General features: G+C 39.7%; 1 protein-coding gene across 2 annotated transcripts in view; it reads right to left on the bottom strand.

Annotated features, from left to right (window-relative positions):
* The window catches only part of thsd7ba (thrombospondin, type I, domain containing 7Ba), a 154,007-nt gene that overhangs the window by 64,239 nt on the left and 71,272 nt on the right, over positions 1–18,496 (bottom strand). For both annotated transcript variants that reach the window (XM_086091736.1, XM_086091735.1), the window contains 4 exons: positions 16,486–17,332; positions 14,785–15,033; positions 12,674–12,843; positions 7,395–7,553 (listed from right to left, as the gene is read on the bottom strand). In XM_086091736.1, coding sequence (XP_085947862.1) covers positions 7,395–7,553; positions 12,674–12,843; positions 14,785–15,033; positions 16,486–17,332 — 1,425 coding nt within the window. The remainder of the gene's footprint in view (positions 1–7,394; positions 7,554–12,673; positions 12,844–14,784; positions 15,034–16,485; positions 17,333–18,496) is intronic.

Genomic DNA, 18,496 nt, shown 5'->3' with positions numbered 1-18,496 from the left:
TAGGCAACTGGATGGTGTCAGTGATTGGGGTCACATTACAACATTACACTTCGAGTCTCGCTAAAATGTAACGGCTATTAATTGTTTTAAAATGGGTTTGCCTGGTGAGGTACGCTGGATCTCAGGAACAAAATGTGGGCACGGCGGACAGACAACAATAAATATCATTGTACCTCAGGGGTACAGCGGACAGCATTATCGGATACTTTATTTCTAAAGTTCTCATTATGGAAAGCAAATTCCGAATAAATCCCTTTTTGTCCATTGAACTAGATGTACAGCGGATAAAAAAAGAAGAAGATGTAAACACACGTTAAAAAAAACGAGGTTTTTCTGATCTTAAAAAAATGACCACGATTTTTCCAGGTTGCACAAGTATGCACACCCTCTTCTATTTGGGATAAGGCCGTGTTTAAAAGTGACCAATCACATTCACACCCTTGTTAAATGGGACTCAGCACACAACTGTCACCATTGAGAGTGCCTCTGATTTAGCCCAAATTAAGTTCAGATGTTCTAGTTGGCTTTTCTTGACGCGTGTTTGCGTTCTAACATGAACCTGAAGGTTTTGTGCTATTTAGAACGTCTCATATTTGCGTCCACCTTGTCTAAATCCCCAGCTCCAACTGAAATCAAATCTGAGCATGATGCAAACATACATTTTACATTTATGGCAAAAAGTTTAACCTTATTTTCACGGGACCATAACAAAACACGTGGGAAAGTGTGCCAGCCAGCTCAGCTTTTATTAGGAAAAAATAGCTAGTCATCAGTTTTGTCGCGCTTTTATGACAGTTTCCATGCATGAAGGTGTCTTGTCTCCTTTTTGTGTGTATGCCAAGAAACAGACATGAAACATAATGTACTGCAAAAGCATAGTGGGTTAGGTCTTTCTATAGAAATGTGTCAGATAGTGCAACTTTTATTTAACCTTTATTTAAAAAATACCCCAGTGAAGTCTTTCAAAGGAGTCCTGGCCAAGGGGAACTAATAAACGTAAAATAGTTACATAATGAACACAAAATTTGACAAACACCATATGAAAAAAACAAGTGCATATTGTGTAATTTGTCTCAATAACTTTCATTTTGGATTTAAAAGGGTTTAAGAAATTAGACCAGTTAGCTTTCATCCATTTTGTATATTCCATGCATAAGGAGTAGTGTAAACAAAAGCTCTCTTATCCAACTCCGTACAAGCATAAGGGACTGAAAACAACAAATAATCTAATGACCAAAGAGAACAGGATTTTTCAGAGTAATTAAGGCACAATTATATAAAGGTAGTAAGTAGTCCCAATATCGCCTTATAAATAAAAGTGTGCCAGTGACTGGCCCTTCGAGTGGCCAGACCAGGCCATCCTACTTGAGACATCTTAAAGTTAGTAATGAACCTCAAAGAAGCGTGATAAACAATATCAATCATCCAAAGACATTTTACAGCAGCTTTCATATATAAAATATCCCCATAATTCAACACTTATAAAAATGTTGCAGCAACAAGACAGGAAGAACACAGCTTGTTTTGAAAATAAAAACCCACTTTCAGCCTCAGCTTTTTCACAAGATCTTCTATATGTAGCTTGAAAGTGAGTGAGTTATCAAATGAGACACCATTTTTCATCGCCCTCGAGAGTGGACACAGTGGGAATCATTTGAGGCCACTTTTTATAGTTAGAAAACAACATGAGCTTTGTTTTATCAGTGTTGAAAATCTGTTTTAAGTGAATTAACGACTACAAAAGCTTTCCGCAGAGATTCGACTGCTTGAAAAAGATTTGATCCATAGCAAGAAATGCACATTTCTATCAGCCACATTTAGACCTAGCGGTAAGTATAAATGACAAAAAAATCAAACCCAATACAGAGCCCTGTGGCACTCCCCAGAGCATGTACCATCATATTTAACGCACTGAGACCTATGGCTTCTGACATCATGTACCCTCTGCTTTTGAGTTGTTATATGATCACCTTCTGAAAAATATCACACACATGAGTAAATAAATGATACAAATTTTGAATTATGTAATACATTTTTTTTTTACACCATTATTATCAAGGATCACCCTCACCTCATAACTCAGGAACTTGCCTTTTTGAGTTTGTAATCAAAGTAATTGTATTTTAAATTAAATAAACACACACTTTGCTGAATGGTTTACTCAAAAATAACTAACTTTAGTAATGAACTATTGGGGGTTTCCAATTCCTTGATGACAAAGAGAAATGTTGGCGATTAAATAATGTAAACTTGGCTCTGACCACCTCCCTGGGGCATTTTCCACAACACCGGAGCAGCAGCCACATTCATCTTCAGCTATACTCATTTTAACAAAGCCCTGACATTTGGCACAAAGGTCCTACGTTATTTCCTTGTGTGATTTCACATGTGGAACATCTAATCTCCAGGAGGGTCAGAGCCTCCACAATACATCCTCCAACAATCTACTAATATGACCCACTGGTTCAGGAGGCTGATCCGAGTTGTACTGTCCATAAGGTTGCTTAGTGTGGATCGATTGCAGTAATGCCCGCTGCACTTGCTGCTGCTGAAATCCACACCACGGGAAAAAGAAGACAACAATTTTGACATGGGTGTAACGAAGAGATGTTAATAATTGATATGCCTCTTGGTCATGCTGGTTATTTCAGGCAGGTGAGCCGCAGCACTGTGTGAAGATACAGCACTCCTGTCAGCCCTGTGACCTCAAGTAAAAATAATTACAGAAGCGCTATTAAATAAACCCCATAGTTAAATGCATTTACATCACATCACAGTCAAATCTGATAAGCAGGGAGAGTCGGGTAAAACATGAAAAGTATTTACTGCAGGGCAAATTCACAAAAAGTACGCAGCTGACACAGCATTGATATCTTTAGTTTTTTTGCTGGAGACTAGGATCACTTTGATTTAGGCTTGATGTTACGTCTACGTAAAAAGGGATTTGCATGACTACAAGACAATTGTGGGCAATCAAATGCTGTCAGAAAGTCAGTAGAATTTAAATCAATGAATGAAGTGTTAGCATGTTAAATTCTTTGTCAATCTGGTTGTTAGCCAACAGTCTACTTTTTGTGGTTCTTGTAGAGAGACAGTGTTGCAATTATGATTCTTAGCGTGGCTTCTCACTGTTTGGGACTATTGTGATATCATACAGAGGATATTAAAAATGTGGTTTGTAAAGATTTGATTTATTCCTGGCTACAGTTTACCAAGTCAAAATAGAGTCATTTACGGCACAGTGCTTTACCTGCCTGAATTTGATGCAGACCGCATGGGTTCAGTTCCCACTCAGTGATGATGTAAATGTACGTGTAAATAATTAGGTGTCAACTGAGATAGATTACAGCTCCCTGTGACCTTGAAGCAGGATAAGCGGTATAGATAATGGATGGAGGGGTAGTTTGTGTCTGGAGGAACGGCTAAAATGCATCGAAAAAATAAGTCCTTAAATTACCCCATACATACCAGTTGATGTTTCGGTAGTGTTAGAGTAGACAATATTAAGTATTGTACTCTTTGCGTGTTCAATTAACTGAATGGTGAGATCCTGGTGAAGAAGTCCCTTTGCAAAGGTAAATAATTATCAGAAGCTTCTGATGACAAAAGGCTGACGACACTGAAGCCGTGTTCTATCAGGTTCTGTGTCAGGCTCTCCGTCACATCCTTATTTATTAAAAAGTGGGCGAATACGAAATGTCTCCACCCATCAGCCCACAGTACATTTGGTTACAACTCAGTGAATACAAGAGAATCTGTTCCCATGGGTATAAATCAGATTAGAAAAAAACAATAATAATAAGCCTGTGACTCCCTTCTTCCGACCGGCAGAGACCGGCCCTCCCATTAAAGATAGCAAATGTACAAACCCGTTGCCCTTTCTCTCATGAAAGTAACACAGATAAGAATACAATTCTATTCATTGAGCCATACTGCTATAACTAAATCCAAAACGGCTAAAATATAAATTAAAACTAAAAAAACAATGTTAATAACTCATCATTAGTAACGTGTTAAATTTGCAGTGGTTAAACTGCTAGCAACATTTTAATGTAGCCTCATTTCACGAATCCGTCCCCCTCCTTGATTCTCTGACCAAAGTCATACCTCTGCAGCGCGAGCAATAATAAGCTGGTATTAGCACACAAGTTGGCGTTAGCCACAGCTGCCGATATATTCCTAATGTTGTTTTACTATAACACTAAGGACTCTAATTCCATAACTGGTGTAAATATGCGCAGAGGCATGTTTGTTTATGGTGTATTTAAAAAAAAAAAAAAAGTGGGCTTTACTCCGTTGTGGGCTTGAACACAGCCAAATGTATTTGCTGCCAATCAAAGTGGCTCCTCTAATTCCCTTAAGGCTCTTCTGTCTCTGATTGGTTGCTTCTCCTCAGGTGTGATCGTTTCTTAAAATTCTAATGTTGGAACAAAACGGGGCCAGAGAGGGCACTTTTTTTTTTACACACACACACACACACACACACACACACACACACACACACACACACACACACACACACACACACACACACACACACACACACACACACACACACACACACACACACACACACACACACACACACACACACACACACACACACACACCATTTCACCCATGTTCTACGGTGAGGTTATAATGACAGTTTTTTGGGAAATTGCAATCTCCTCCTTTGGTCCCCCGTTGCATTCACACCAAAACCAAAAAGGCGATCCGGAATGCTACCTTCGCAAGTTTTTTGGAACGATTGCCGCTCATTTATGCATTCGCGCACACCGGAGAGGAGGAGGCGTGTCCCTTGGTGAACGACTGTAGAGCACTTTAAGAGTCAACAAAAAGAGAGCACTGCCGACTACTTCCACTTCTTTCCTGGGCACCATTTTCTTTTTTTTTTTGAGGTATGTGATAGCACTTGCGCTTTTTTAGTGGCAATCCGGCATGGATGATAAACACTGCTGCTACCTCGGTACAGTTCAACAGCAAGTAAATACACTTTCCAGCAGTTGTATGCTTCTTCCTTGCTCACCATTCGGTCCCGGTTGGCCGTGTTGTTGCGCTCAGGGTGACAACAGACAGAACGCATTTTGAAACGTTGGCGAACGTGCCGGATTTTCGTCACGAATGTGCGGATTTCGCTGAGCCGCACCACGTCCTAGCGCTCCAAACGCGTCCTCCGCACCGCACCGCGAACGCAGCATTAGTCTTTACCAAGTGATCAATCAAAAGGGTGCAACATTCCAAGAACCTCAAGCAAAATATATTGAATGCATTTCACAGCAGGGCTCACTTTTTTTGGGATATTATATTGGTTTCATTCATGCGCTCTGGGTCTACTAAAGCCTAAATACAATGTGTCACGAGAGAAGGATGTGCAAAACAGCAGATGCTGCGTCTTCTACCCCTTGAAATATATTAATGACACTGTCTGGGAGACGAGCTGCCGCGGTCCCATGGAGACCCGTGTGGGCACTGACCTGAACAGTCCACACTTCAGTCGTTCCCTGGGGGGCTTTCATGCACATTTACGCACGACAGCGATGAGGTCGTGCTGCCCTTTTAGCAGAGCGCTAACACACCGACAGCTTTGGCACACGAACACATACGTGAGGTGTAGCTCACACTGAATGCCAAGCCTGTCTTGAAGGCTGTGACACACCTGTTCACCTGCTCGCAAAGGCAGCGAGACAGCACCATCCTGCTGAAGGCTTGTGCATGCCAGCCAAGTGCACACATACACACACACACACACACACACTCGGAAGGAATCTTATCCATCTCTTGCAACCTCCTGGGGATGGAGAGCCGAGTCACCGGCGTGCTCTCTTTCTGGTTTTCATCAGTCATGGCTTGTTCGAGGGTTGCTTTTTTTTTTTTTTTTTTCATGGCAGACTTCTTCTCAGCCAGTCACTTATCGACCAGAAAAAAGTACGGTGATACAAACGCACATTATCCCGCCCTTTCTGCTAATCTAGCATTCTTATCTACTCTGCTTGCTGCATTACCACGGTTATAGCTATTGTTTAGACATTGAAAACATAGCACGCCTCTCAAATGAAATAATTTGTATGCGGAGCAGCTCTCAGGTTTGTTTAAATCTTGTTGAGTACGCTGAAAGTACTCCGCTCAGTTAGCGTGAGCAGCTGGTTGTAAATATATAACATGGCAATCTGTCGTGAAACTCGGCGGTAAATAGATATCTTCCTACTGCGTGCTAATTTCCACATCGTGCCCATCTGTACAATTATCAATTTCAACTCATATGAACTACTTATTGAATGAGGTTTTGTTTTTGTTTTCTCCCAGCTCTTATCGCATCCAATATAGGGTAAATACATTTTATTGCGAATGTGACTTTAACTCATTTGCAATAATGTATCACGTATCTGATGGTGGAGTAAAGAAACACACCAATGATTAAATTGATGAAAAAGCAAGGTTAGTGTTTTTTAGAAAATTACCAGTAGGCTACTATCACTCAACTCGAGTAGTCATGGACACCGATCCCAAGTACTGATACCACTAGTACTTTTGTTAGATAAATGTTCTCCCAATTTTTTTTTAAAGAAAGACCTATATATCCCAATATAGCATTGTTCTTTAAAATTGCATGAAAATAATGGCAATTTTCTATATTTCTAATTTCTGATCGCAAAACAGTGAGGTGGCAAGCACCTTGAAATAAGGCCGGGAATCAGCCCGATACCAATTGGCACTCGCCCATGCCTAGTCCAAAGGCAGACAAATGTATGGATAGTTCCAAACTTTCACTAAATTCATGTAAAATAGAAATACAAGAATATTGTAAAAGTAAAACTCTAAAATAGTGGTAACAGTAAAAAAGTTAAGACATGAACAGTCAAAAGTTAAAAAATTCAATAAAAAGTTAATTGCGTCTAAATCTTTTCAACCAAACAAACAAGAAAATAAGAAAATGTGAAAATTGTAAATGTGATCTTTGTTTGTAGTACGATAGTATGATTCCAAGACAGCCAAGTTGAACACATTCGGTGAATGCTTCTTGTTTGGAGAAATTCGATTTACAAAGGGAGGAAATGAAAGAAAGAACGAAAGAAAGAAAGAAAGAAAGAAAGAAAAAAGAAAGAAAGAAAATAAAGAAGAAAAAAAAGAAAAAAAGAAAGAAAGAAAGATAGAAAGAACGAAAGAAAGAAAAAAGAAAGAAAGAAAAAGAAAAAAGAAAGAAAGAAAGAACGAACAAAAGAGAGAAAGAACGAAAGAAAAAAGAAAGAACGAAAGAAAAAAGAAAGAAAATAAAGAAAAAAAAGAAAGAAAGAAAGAAAGAAAAAAAGAAAGATAGAAAGAAAGAAAGAAAATACTTATCAATTACCATACATGACGATGGCTATTTGTCCACCTTTTTCATAATCCAATACCTTTCTTTCCTTGTGGATCTTTGCAGCTGTCATGTATGCAGGCACCCCAGGGTGACCAGTGTGAGAGCAGGCAGCGGTGCTGGCAGGCAATGAAGCAGTTCTTGACGGCCAAGGGAGCTTCTTGACCCGCACACAAACTGGCAGTCACAGGCCTGGACACTGTGCAAACACAAAAGACGCAGCAGGTTTAAGCAAAGCATTCACGCGAAGCAATGAGTGCTTTTATCACGCCGCTTGTGAGGATATAGCGTAACACCTGTTTCTGCTGTTGCGTGCCTGCGAAAGGTTAAAACGGAATGAATGTGATTTTGTTTTAATTGGGACTAGCTGCCAGTTTATGAGGAAAAGTTGTTTAGCTACAAGTGCGGTGACATCTGTTATTACTGTACGATGCCTGTGTGTCTGTCTCCAAGGAGACAGACTGGTTTTCATCAGTCTTGGGGAAGGTTGTAGCATCGGTACAGAAGAAGAACCAGTATTAAAATTCAGAATATATTCCAGCATTTTTTCAAGTGGAGATTTCTCCAGCCAGAGTTGGGTGACCAGACGTCCCCTTTCCTCTAGATCAGGGGTGTCAAACTCATATTAGCTCAAGGGCCGCATGGAGGAAAACATTACTATTAATTATATTAAATATATTGAATATATTATTATTAAGTGGGATGGATCGGAAAAATAAATAAAAAATTTTAAAAAAGGTATGCAACTTAAAAAATTGCCGTCAATTATATGCAGATTTTCGCTATTTGTGGGCCAGCCCTAAATTACGGAGCTCGACTGTAATCATGTAGTTCCAAAAAATAACACAAATGCAAATTGGACGCGGCAACACTTTGCCTTTGCCTGTATGAGTTCCGAACGTGTTAAAGCTACCTGTTTTATATATTGTTCCCAGAATGCATTGTGTGACGCAGTTAATGAAGTTATAAGGGAGTTAATCCTTGTCATATGTATTTGTGCTTCTCGTAATTTAATTTGAGTCATATTTAACACGTTTATGTCGATCTATTTTTTAAACAAACCGTAACTTCAGGTTGTGTGTAAAATAATGACATCCAGGACGATTCCGTGTACAAATTGCATTGCTCATCTGAGGACTGCTTGTGTAATTACAATTTTTTATATGTTTTGGTTGTGGCCGGGTGATTAATTGGTCTGACATTACAATTTTTTTTTTTTACTTTCCAAAATCGTTTCAAGCAGGTGGCAAACATGATTCATGGGATCCATGGTTTATGATAGCAGTGATAGATGACATTTGTTTGTTTTATATTAATGTTTTTTTTCCATAAAAGTACTGTACACTGAAAAAATGGGGAGTAATATTTACTAGAAAAAAGCCTAGTAAAGGTTGATGTACTCAAAAATTCTAAGTCAATTTTACAAGGTGTTTAACTAGAATTACTGATGTGAAAAAACTAATTTTTTTCAAGTAAATATCAATCCCCATGTATTTACTGTCAATATAACTTTTATAATATGTTACATACGAGGACTTTGTGAACAGTCAAAAATATTACCTATATTTTTTCGTGTTAATTTTCTTTTGAATATATTAACATAGGTAAACAGAGTTGTCGATATTTGCTGAATGTAACTATTAAAGTAACTCGTAATCTAACTTACCGGTAGTTGCTTTTAAAATCAAGTAATTAGTAAAGTAACTAAGCTACTTTTTTAGCATAACTGTGTGTAACTGGATGTTATTTGTCGACAAAAAAAATCATAAACATCAGTTGCAGAGTGTAGGATAATTCTTGACAACAAAGTGACAATATTTTCTCCCTGCCCACAATACAGGAGTTTTTATTTAATCTAATATTCCAGTTTGATGCACTTCCACACATCAATGAATATCGCATTTCCATTTAAATGAGAGCCCAAAGAGAGATTCAGCAAATGTCCTTCCTGCATAATGTTTTCTTGCCCTGAGTCATTTTTACATGGTGTTTGATCTTCTGTGTAGAAATAACATGCATGCTTAAACACGTGGATAAAGTGCATATTACACATTTAGCGGCTTTGTTCCCTTAACTGCGGGTCACAATTACGGGGCCGTGGACATCCAACAGCAGCAAATTGTTTTCCGAATAAGTCGCGCAAGAGAAGCGTTCCGCATTGAAGGCAGAAGCCGCATCGGTTTACATCACCTGAAGCCGTGCCAGGGTTGTAAACACAGCAGCTTACGTATTGATCTTTGTCCCACACCGCAGACCACAAAGTGCTTCGTTGATATACTACATACCGGGGGTGGGGGGGGGGGGGGATCCTCCGACCTCCAAGCGCTTCGGTTATGATATGGAACGACGCTACTAGAATGTATCTTTATCTTCCAATTGGACATGTTGACTTGCCACCAATCGAGCGGAAATTGCAGGGCAAGTTTCTCAAATTCAAAATAATCAAAATTTATCAGAGGATATAACCCAGCGGGAACGTTTTGGAATGAGAGTGGACCTGCTCCTATTTCAAATCAATTTGCTCCAGAAAAAAATAATGTGAAAAGAAATAAAGGATTTCATCGTCAAATTATCACCAGGGAGAATTTCACTGTAGAGGAAGTAACATTGACAAAAAAAATAATAAAAAAAAATAACAGTGCAATCTTAATATATTAAAATACTTTTTGTTACTCCTAACTTTAATGATAAACAACAGAGTCCCATTGCAGATGCACTTCATGTGTAATTTTCATAAACATAAACTCTTCCGTGATCATGCATGTGCTTCAAAAGACTCATAACTCAAATCATCTTTCAATCCGTTCCAGCTCCCGCAAAAAACACGGTGCAGTTAACCCCCCTCCGCCGTATGCTATTTTGCAGTTTTATTTTGTACAGTTTCTAATTCTATTTTGTTCTAACGCCCATTTAATTTGGATGTAATTTCACTGTCATCCACTAGATGACAGCAAACTGTTTAGTTTGACACAGTGTAGATTTGAAAGAAGAGGAATAAAAACAGGAAGTACTTCACCAGCCTTTTTTTTTTTGCTTAAGATTATTGAATGTCTCGTACTATTCCATCCTGATTTTTTTTTTGCCTAGAGAAAGCTACACTGCACTGTAGGTTCATTTGATAATGTCCATCTTTGGCCATTATTATTGACGTATATTGTCTGACGATTAGTTAATTTGGTAGTCCGCAAAAAAAAAATATATATATTTTTTTTTAACGGTTAACACATGTAGGGATCAGTACACTGTTACAGTATATGTACAATATTTTTGTGTGATGAAGTGTAGGCGAGTCTGATAGCCGAGGGGAAGAAGCTGTTAATGTGGTGGGAAGTTGTAGTCCAAATGGACCGTAGCCTCCTGCCTGAGGGGAGAGGGGTGAACAGGCTATGCCCATGGTGATTCGGGATCATTAATCCGACCTGAACGCCCCCCGTTGGGACCTAGAAACGGACAGGTGAGATCTTACAGTCCGACCACCTTCTCAGAAGCACGCACAGTGTGCATCAACATCTTGGTTGGCAGCGTGAGTTTGAGACGAACATCCTCTAATGTGTAGGTGTCAAAGTTCGGTCCTCGAGGACTAGAGCGCATGTTTTAGAGATTTCCCTCTTCCAATACACCTGATTCAATGATCAGGATTGTTAACAGGCTCCTGCAGAGCTTGCTGATTAGATGATCATTTGATTCAGCAGTGTTGGAGGAGGAAATCTACAGGAGCTGGAGGAGTCTGTGAGGGTGACAGGTTGCCGTGAGGCTGTGACTTTCCTGAAGTCCACCATCATCTCCTTTAACTCATTCACTCACAGACATTTTCACTGAAGCAATCCCCTTTGCTCCCGGCTGCTTTACTGGATTTGGATTTTTCAAGGCCCACAGAATATTGTGTTCTATTGCTACAAAAACATGGAACCTACCAAAAGAAAGATTAGAGTCTCTTCTTTCATCAAGAATAAAAAGTATATTTCTATCTGTTTTGCAGCAATTAGCATTAGAATATAGCTAAGTTTCATCATTATTCACAAATTTGCTTAGACCTGTGGGTAGGTAAATCAGCTTGTTTTCAACATAGCCCTGGTTGATCTCTTATACTTTACTGCCACCTGCTGGCCGTTTTTGTAATAACTACCATTGCTTCAACCGTTTTGTGCAGTTGAGAAGCTGCATCAAAGCCTTCTGTATGTGCTAGCATAATAAAACATACAAAACATATTAATACGTCTTTGGGACACTTAAACATTTCATTCTTATTATTATTTTAGAAAATCTGGGTCATTTTCCGAATTGTGCAACATTTTGAGCATTGGAATGTTGAGGTTCCTCTGTAATGTCAATTGAGGAAACAACTATATTGATGGTTGGTCAATTTTTCAAATTATTGTGAAAGTGTTGAAAATGGCATGATGCAATGATAATGGCTCAACAAAGGGTCTCTTTACTTGCTGGCAACCTACTCTATTCTACTAATTCAGCACTGTTAAAGGCACTAAACATGATCGTCTAATAGCATTGTGATAATTTGGCGTGTAATGACTACAATGGCTCTCTTGACATGAACATATTTTTAACCTAAATAATGTTTCCGCTGGTTAGGGCAGAATTGCTTGCCAGCATGAATATGTCAAGGTGTTGAATGGTACTGTTTGTTGTTGAACTATATTCACCAATGTTTCCATTTTCCCTTCAAACATGCATCATCACACCTTTGCCCGTGTGAATAATTGTTTCAGTGTCTTGCTAAATTGTTTTCAGAGCTTTATTGTCTCGCCGGGCCACTAGCTTGGCCTTAGATGTTTTATTCTCCTCACAAACATGCTCCCTGAAGACTGCTGTTTTTACAACAGCTTATCCAGTGAGGACAGAGTGACACTTTAAACTGCTGTGGAAGCAACGTTTGTACAAGATTTGTCAGGCTTTCCTCATCCCCTACATGAACAACTGACACCACGTTGCCATAAAACACTTTCAAATTGATGACAACTACTTAGTGTTGTGGTTTAAATGCTTACAGTGTCAGCTCTGTGCATTTGCTGTATGGCGTAAACAACAAGGCGAACGTCTCACCGCCATTTATCTATTTTCACACCACACTGGTGTGTTCCGTCTCTCAATGCGGATTAAGTTTTAAATGAAACTGCTTCGCCAAATAGTAAGGAGCTCCCAGGAGAGTCTACTGTAGTTGAAGATAAGCTTTGATATACTTTGAACAAGCTTAAGCTTCACCATCACTGCTCGCTCTTTATTCTTCATGCCTGCACGGCCACGATGTCTTTGTACTTCTCAAAGCGAAGCGCAGCTGTGATGACGGTGGTTTTCTCTTACCCTCCTTCCTGTGATGTGGAGTTGAGTCATCAGGAACTTGAACACAGTAGGTCTTTCTGGTCTGCACCCCCCCTCCGCAGAGACTACTGATGTTCGCCAGACGCCGGTCCAGCTTGCTCAGTAAAGGGGAAACCAAGCATTCATCCCAGTCAGTGGTCCTCCATCCATACCTGAAAGGGACCAGAGTATCTCACTCCTTATTGAAAAATAAGAAGATACAATGAAACAGCAGAGGCCCCAGAATTGAATCCTGTGGAACACCATAAGTTCCGTTATACATTTGTACACATATTGTTCATATACAATCTGCCATTTTTTTTTTTTTGGGTCGACTTAGTATGAAAGGATTACAATAATCGAGAGATCACACGACTTGCCATTGCAATTGCCACAAGTCGACTACTGAGCGCACCAAATTCCCTGCAGCACAGATAAGCCAAGCAATGAAGCATGATCACCTGCAGCCAATGATGGCCAAGCGGGGCAAATCATCATGAATGATTTGAGTCAGGTGTGTGTCTTGACCTCCACCAAACCCCTGAGACTGACTCACTGAACTCCTGGGGTTTACTCGAACCCAGGTCTAGAGAGTGTCTGACTTCCTGTTACTGTTAGTGATGTTCAATACCTTAGCATTTTGATACCGAGTAAGAATAATGATGTTTTTCCGATTTGAACTCATAGCTATTTGTTGAAGCATGTATTTAATTAATTGCTAATTCCATAGCCGCATTTATTAACATCAACAACTCTAACAGCAACGGTGCCCAGTTGAACGCTTTTCTTCCTCTGTACCGGCAGACCTCAGAGACGCCTGAAGCCTCTTGTGTCCGTCTTATCATAAATGCCTCGTATTGTGAGCTGTGGTTTAACCTGCGGGGTTTCACAAGGTTACACTTGTTTTGCCACAGCTCCTGTCCACAAACGGCATCTTGCCTGTTTGTAGAGCTGAAATACAGTAGCTCCACAAATGACTCCATTTACACTCGGCAATTTGTCTACGTCTGAAACCCGAATCATTTTGAAAAGATCTCTAAACTATATCTAAATTATTGATTCTTTGATTTGAGATTGGCTTTAGAGCATAATTATATGGTATCAGAGGAATCAATATTTCAGTATCAAGCCTGTCAGCCCAATAGTTTGCAATTTCAAAAGCCAATGTTTTTTGTTGGCCAATGTTTAATTCCAATTACACTCATACTAAAATGAGGCTGCTAAGCAAAAGTTCAGCATTCAAGCAATTATTGTATGTTGATAACACTGTGACTGATAGTTAAATTTCTACTTTTAATTCCATTTCTCTTATGAAGTTGTATCATGAATTACAAAGGATTTGTGTTGTCTGAGCCATTTTAATAGTGCCTTTGGAAGAGACATTACAATTTTCATCAGATAATAAGAGAGTGCTGTCTTAACCTAATTAAATGGTTGGTGTTCTACCAATGTCTATTTGTATTAAAAAAAATTAACACTGTTTGTAACAGGGGGGGGGGGGGGGGGGTTGAAAAAGGACAAAAAATGCAAATCAGTGAGAGGAAGGTTGCATAACCTCTAAACAAATGATCAGTCTTTGTCATGAAAAGTGCACTGGAGCAAAAAGCAATAACATTTGAGGAGTTCTTCAAAACAATGGCCCTAAGTAATCTATCAGATGCTTCTTATTTTCTGTAATGAGTTTTTCCCTAATTATGTGAATCCTCCACTTTTATATAGCAAATAAAACAAGATATTCCGGCAGGGAAACAAAGCTGACTACATTATTTACCGAATGTAATTACCTTTCATCTAACGTTACCGTACAACCCGAAAAATTGTGGCAGGCCCTGTGGACCACAGACCCTTTAACTGCTGCAGGAGTTTCTATTAAATTAAATTAAAGTCAATACTTAAGGTAGAGGGACAAATTAAATGAACAGCAACATCATGAATATCTGCAGCCTTTGGGTATACTCTCGTAATCATTCTGCTTAGAAAGCTTGGGAAATCAGAATGAATTTTGAGTGAGCTTGAAATAGCGTGTATAGATTAAATATGAGCCCAGCTTTTCGTTCTGAGGATAGCGAGCGAGTGAGTGAGTAATGATCAGAAACATGTCTCCAAAGAAATACCTCGGACAGTTTGGAAGCAAATCCCCGATAATGTTGCAAGCTTCTTTCTCCTCAAGGACGGGACATTGTTTCCCGCCGCTCAGCGGGATCTGTGCCACGACTCGTGACCGCAGACGGTAACCAGGAGATAGGTCGGTGGACCGGCAGGTCTTGGAGCAGGGGCTCCACGATAACCAATCAGAAGTGTGACAGTCTCTGGGCATCACGCATGCTTGGTAGGTCACGGGCGAGTTGTACTTGGTGCAGAGGCTGCAGGTTGAAAAGAAAGGGGATGCAGAAAATTAAGCTAAAAATTGTGACACATTATGAAAACTACACATCATAACACTACCAGAGGTCAAGTAGGTACTAGTAGTATCTTCCTTAACGTCCTTTAAAATCTTCTAAAAATCTTAAACTGCCCTTATATATTTTTGGGGAGATGAATTACAGAGGTTGACATGAAATTCGTTTTTTGCGCAAATGCCGAGTCGATCAATATGAAACAAGCGGATTAGTCATGTAATTACCGCTTCTATTGTTCAATTTAGACTGCGAAATTAGGTTGCTTATTAAGATGGGGCTACAATCCTGATTTAATTTGTTAATTAGGATGTAATTAGGAAAACAGAATGAAACTGAGCTCAGTTGGGAAATCTCCATTCACCCCAGTTTAACCAGTCTCACACATAAACGCAACAAAAGAGTCAAATATAGAGGTTTAAAAAAATATGCAAATAATTTATTCCATCATGACACGCCTGGTAGATGTGGAGAACATCAGAAAAAAAAAATGTGCATGTGTGTGTGTCTTCTATTCTTATCAAAAATCCAAATACCAAAGTGAGTTCAAACAGCAGGGACAGGAGAGGAGCAGTACTTGACATTTAGCCCAAAAGTGCTTTGCCGCAATGTTAATGTGGTCAAACACCATCTATTACAGCACATTTTCACATTGAAAAAAGACCAGCCAATAACAGAATCACTCAATTCTAGTATGCACAATGGCATGGTGGGATCACGCAAGGGGTGATCACTGATTTGCCGCTTTGTACAATGGCATTGCAATATAAATAGGACGTCCTTGACCACTAGGCTTACCAAGTTTTCTGGGGGAAACCCTGATAACTCTACAAGAAACTCCTATTTTAAGATAAATGGTGGCACTACACATGTAGACAAACAATATAACAATACAACCAGGCATATATTTATCATCTCCAAAAATATATGATGTCTAAAAAGCACCTTTGTGTACTACTACTGTATATCCATACGTCTGTATTAAGAAAATGGATGGATGAATGGATGTATTATACTGCCCCAAGTGGCCAAGGTAGGCAGACCAGAAGGAGCAGCACAATAGTGATTGAAATGAAACAAAAAAGTATAATTCCATAATAATAATTATAACGGCAACAATAATAATAATAGTTAAATAATTCTATTTAATTCTTTATATGATAGTTAATTACTTATGTTTGGATAAAGTACAATATTATGATATTATTTGTATAGGCTTGAACCAACGAGTAGCCTTTCCATTAATTTCAATGGCTAAAATGATTTGAGATAAGTGTTTTGTGTTAAACATGTCTGAACTTGTATTTTCTTTTGATTGTATACTGGTTTCTGACAACAAGTACTCTTTGACATTTGCAACCTGTGTCCCCCATTCTAATTTGATTATTACAGTTACATGTTCCCATTTTCTTAGCTTACCTCAGCATTGCATTTTCCCCATCACTGCGCGTGCAGCGAGTTTGCCGTGTCTGGTATCCCACCTCCAGCTCCCAGGACACGGGGTACTTGCGATGATGCCGATGGTCATGATGATGTTGACGATAGTGAGAGGCGTGTCTGTGTAACATGACTGTATTGTTCTCCTTGTGATTGCTGAAATCCACAGTGGTCCGACCGTTTAATAGAGTGTCTTTATGATGGGGGAGCCTGCACTCGCTCCAGGCTCCTACTTTAAGGCTATACTGGTACTCGTCCTCCCCAGCAGGGCAGCCAACAGAGCCAGAACAAGTCCTGGTTTCAGTCAAATTAGAGCAGCTTGCGCCACCGTACATCGGCGTGGTCAGAACATGTCGAGTCCGATGCTGCAGGCCAGTGCCACATGTCCTACTACACCCCGACCACGAGGTGAAGTCCGAAACGACGCAGTCCTGCGGGCAGGGGATGAGACATGCCTGCTCCACTGGTGGTCTCTGGGAAAAGAAGTCACATATCCTTGAAGTGACTGTGGTGCGGTTGGACGTGCGCACACACTGCACTTTGCGTCTCTGGAGTCCATGCTGTGCGGTAATGCACTCTGTGGTCCGCAGCTTGAGCTCATTGGAAAAAAAAGGGACGAGAACACAGCCCTCCCAGGCGGACAGCTCCCACTCAAAGAGGTCCTGGTGCCAGTCACACACCTTGAAGCAATGCCGCCGACTCTCGGGTTTGTCCATGTGGTTGCAGTGAGAGTGGTGGGTGGTCCAGCCCTCCCTGTGGACACACCATACCATCCTGGTCTGAACCCCGCCGGAACCACAGTCTTCCCCCATACAATGACCCCACTGGCCTGGAGAGGAGACACCAAACAAGGACATTTTCATTATAAGCGAAAGTCTAAACAGGGTGATTTAAATTGCGGTTATATGCCAGTTTGCAATCAAATACAACTGAAGGCCAATCACTTAACCTCCATGATTGCTTTATTCATGAACAGAGGAAGGATGGAAGCAAAAGCAATCAAGCCAGTGGCAAATCAATGTATAGAAATAAAGTGCAAGTTTCTTATCACAAAGGATGAATTCTCTTAGTTGCTCAATTCCAAACTGGTAATTTACTCGAGGCCTTGTGATTCCTGACCAGAAGGTCTTGTAACTCTCAGGTAAATGGTCAACTGTTTGAGAAGTGTTATAAGACATAGCCTGACTGTGTAGAAGCCAGATATGATGTCAAAGTCAAGATGTTTTTTTAAGACGCGTGAAAAATAAGAGTATGTGTTAAAAATGGATGGCTGTAATGCTTTTTTGTAATGTTTGTTTGGGAAGACTCTTAACATACAAAAATACAAAGTAACAACAAAGAGCAGGGCTGGATTCTGATGGCCTCAAAGAAAAAAACTTGATGAACAACCTTGAGTGGATGTACTGACAAAAGTGTCATACAGCAAGTCTCGTTAGGGCAATGCACAATTCTATATGACAGAATAAAGGCCTCTATGACAAAATAAGAGCAATGAGACAAACTAAGAGTGACCAGTACAGGACTACAGCAACTGCAAAGCAACTGACCATTCACATCTACGGGTAATTTAGCATCCTCAATTAATCTAAGAAACAAGCTTTTGGAGTGGAAAAAAAAAAGGCTAGCACAAGCCAACGGAGGCCAAAGACTGGATTCAAACCCCCAACTTCAGAACTGTGAGGTGGTACGCGGCGTGTTTCTAGTATGTTGAAAGCGCTCTATAAATAAAGATGACTTGACTAGATAGTCTGCTCCAAGGTAATACTGATTATACAGTATAAAAACTAAAATACTCAGAGTGATCAAAATAATAATAATGGATGGGTAAAAGGATTAACGAGTATGTCATAATTACAATTTACAACTAAGAAATCATATACATGACCATGTTGATACAGTTTATACTGCAAATTGTGTGTATCAAATAAACGTGATTAATGAATGTGAATGCTCTGTTCAGATTGTTTTTGTGAATTGATATGTTTGATTTTCT

This window comes from Leptonotus elevatus, chromosome 12 (genome assembly GCF_054856555.1).
Source record: "Leptonotus elevatus isolate MCC_2025b chromosome 12, RoL_Lele_1.0, whole genome shotgun sequence".
Lineage (NCBI taxonomy): Eukaryota > Metazoa > Chordata > Actinopteri > Syngnathiformes > Syngnathidae > Leptonotus > Leptonotus elevatus.
This window is presented reverse-complemented; position numbering and strand designations above follow the sequence as displayed.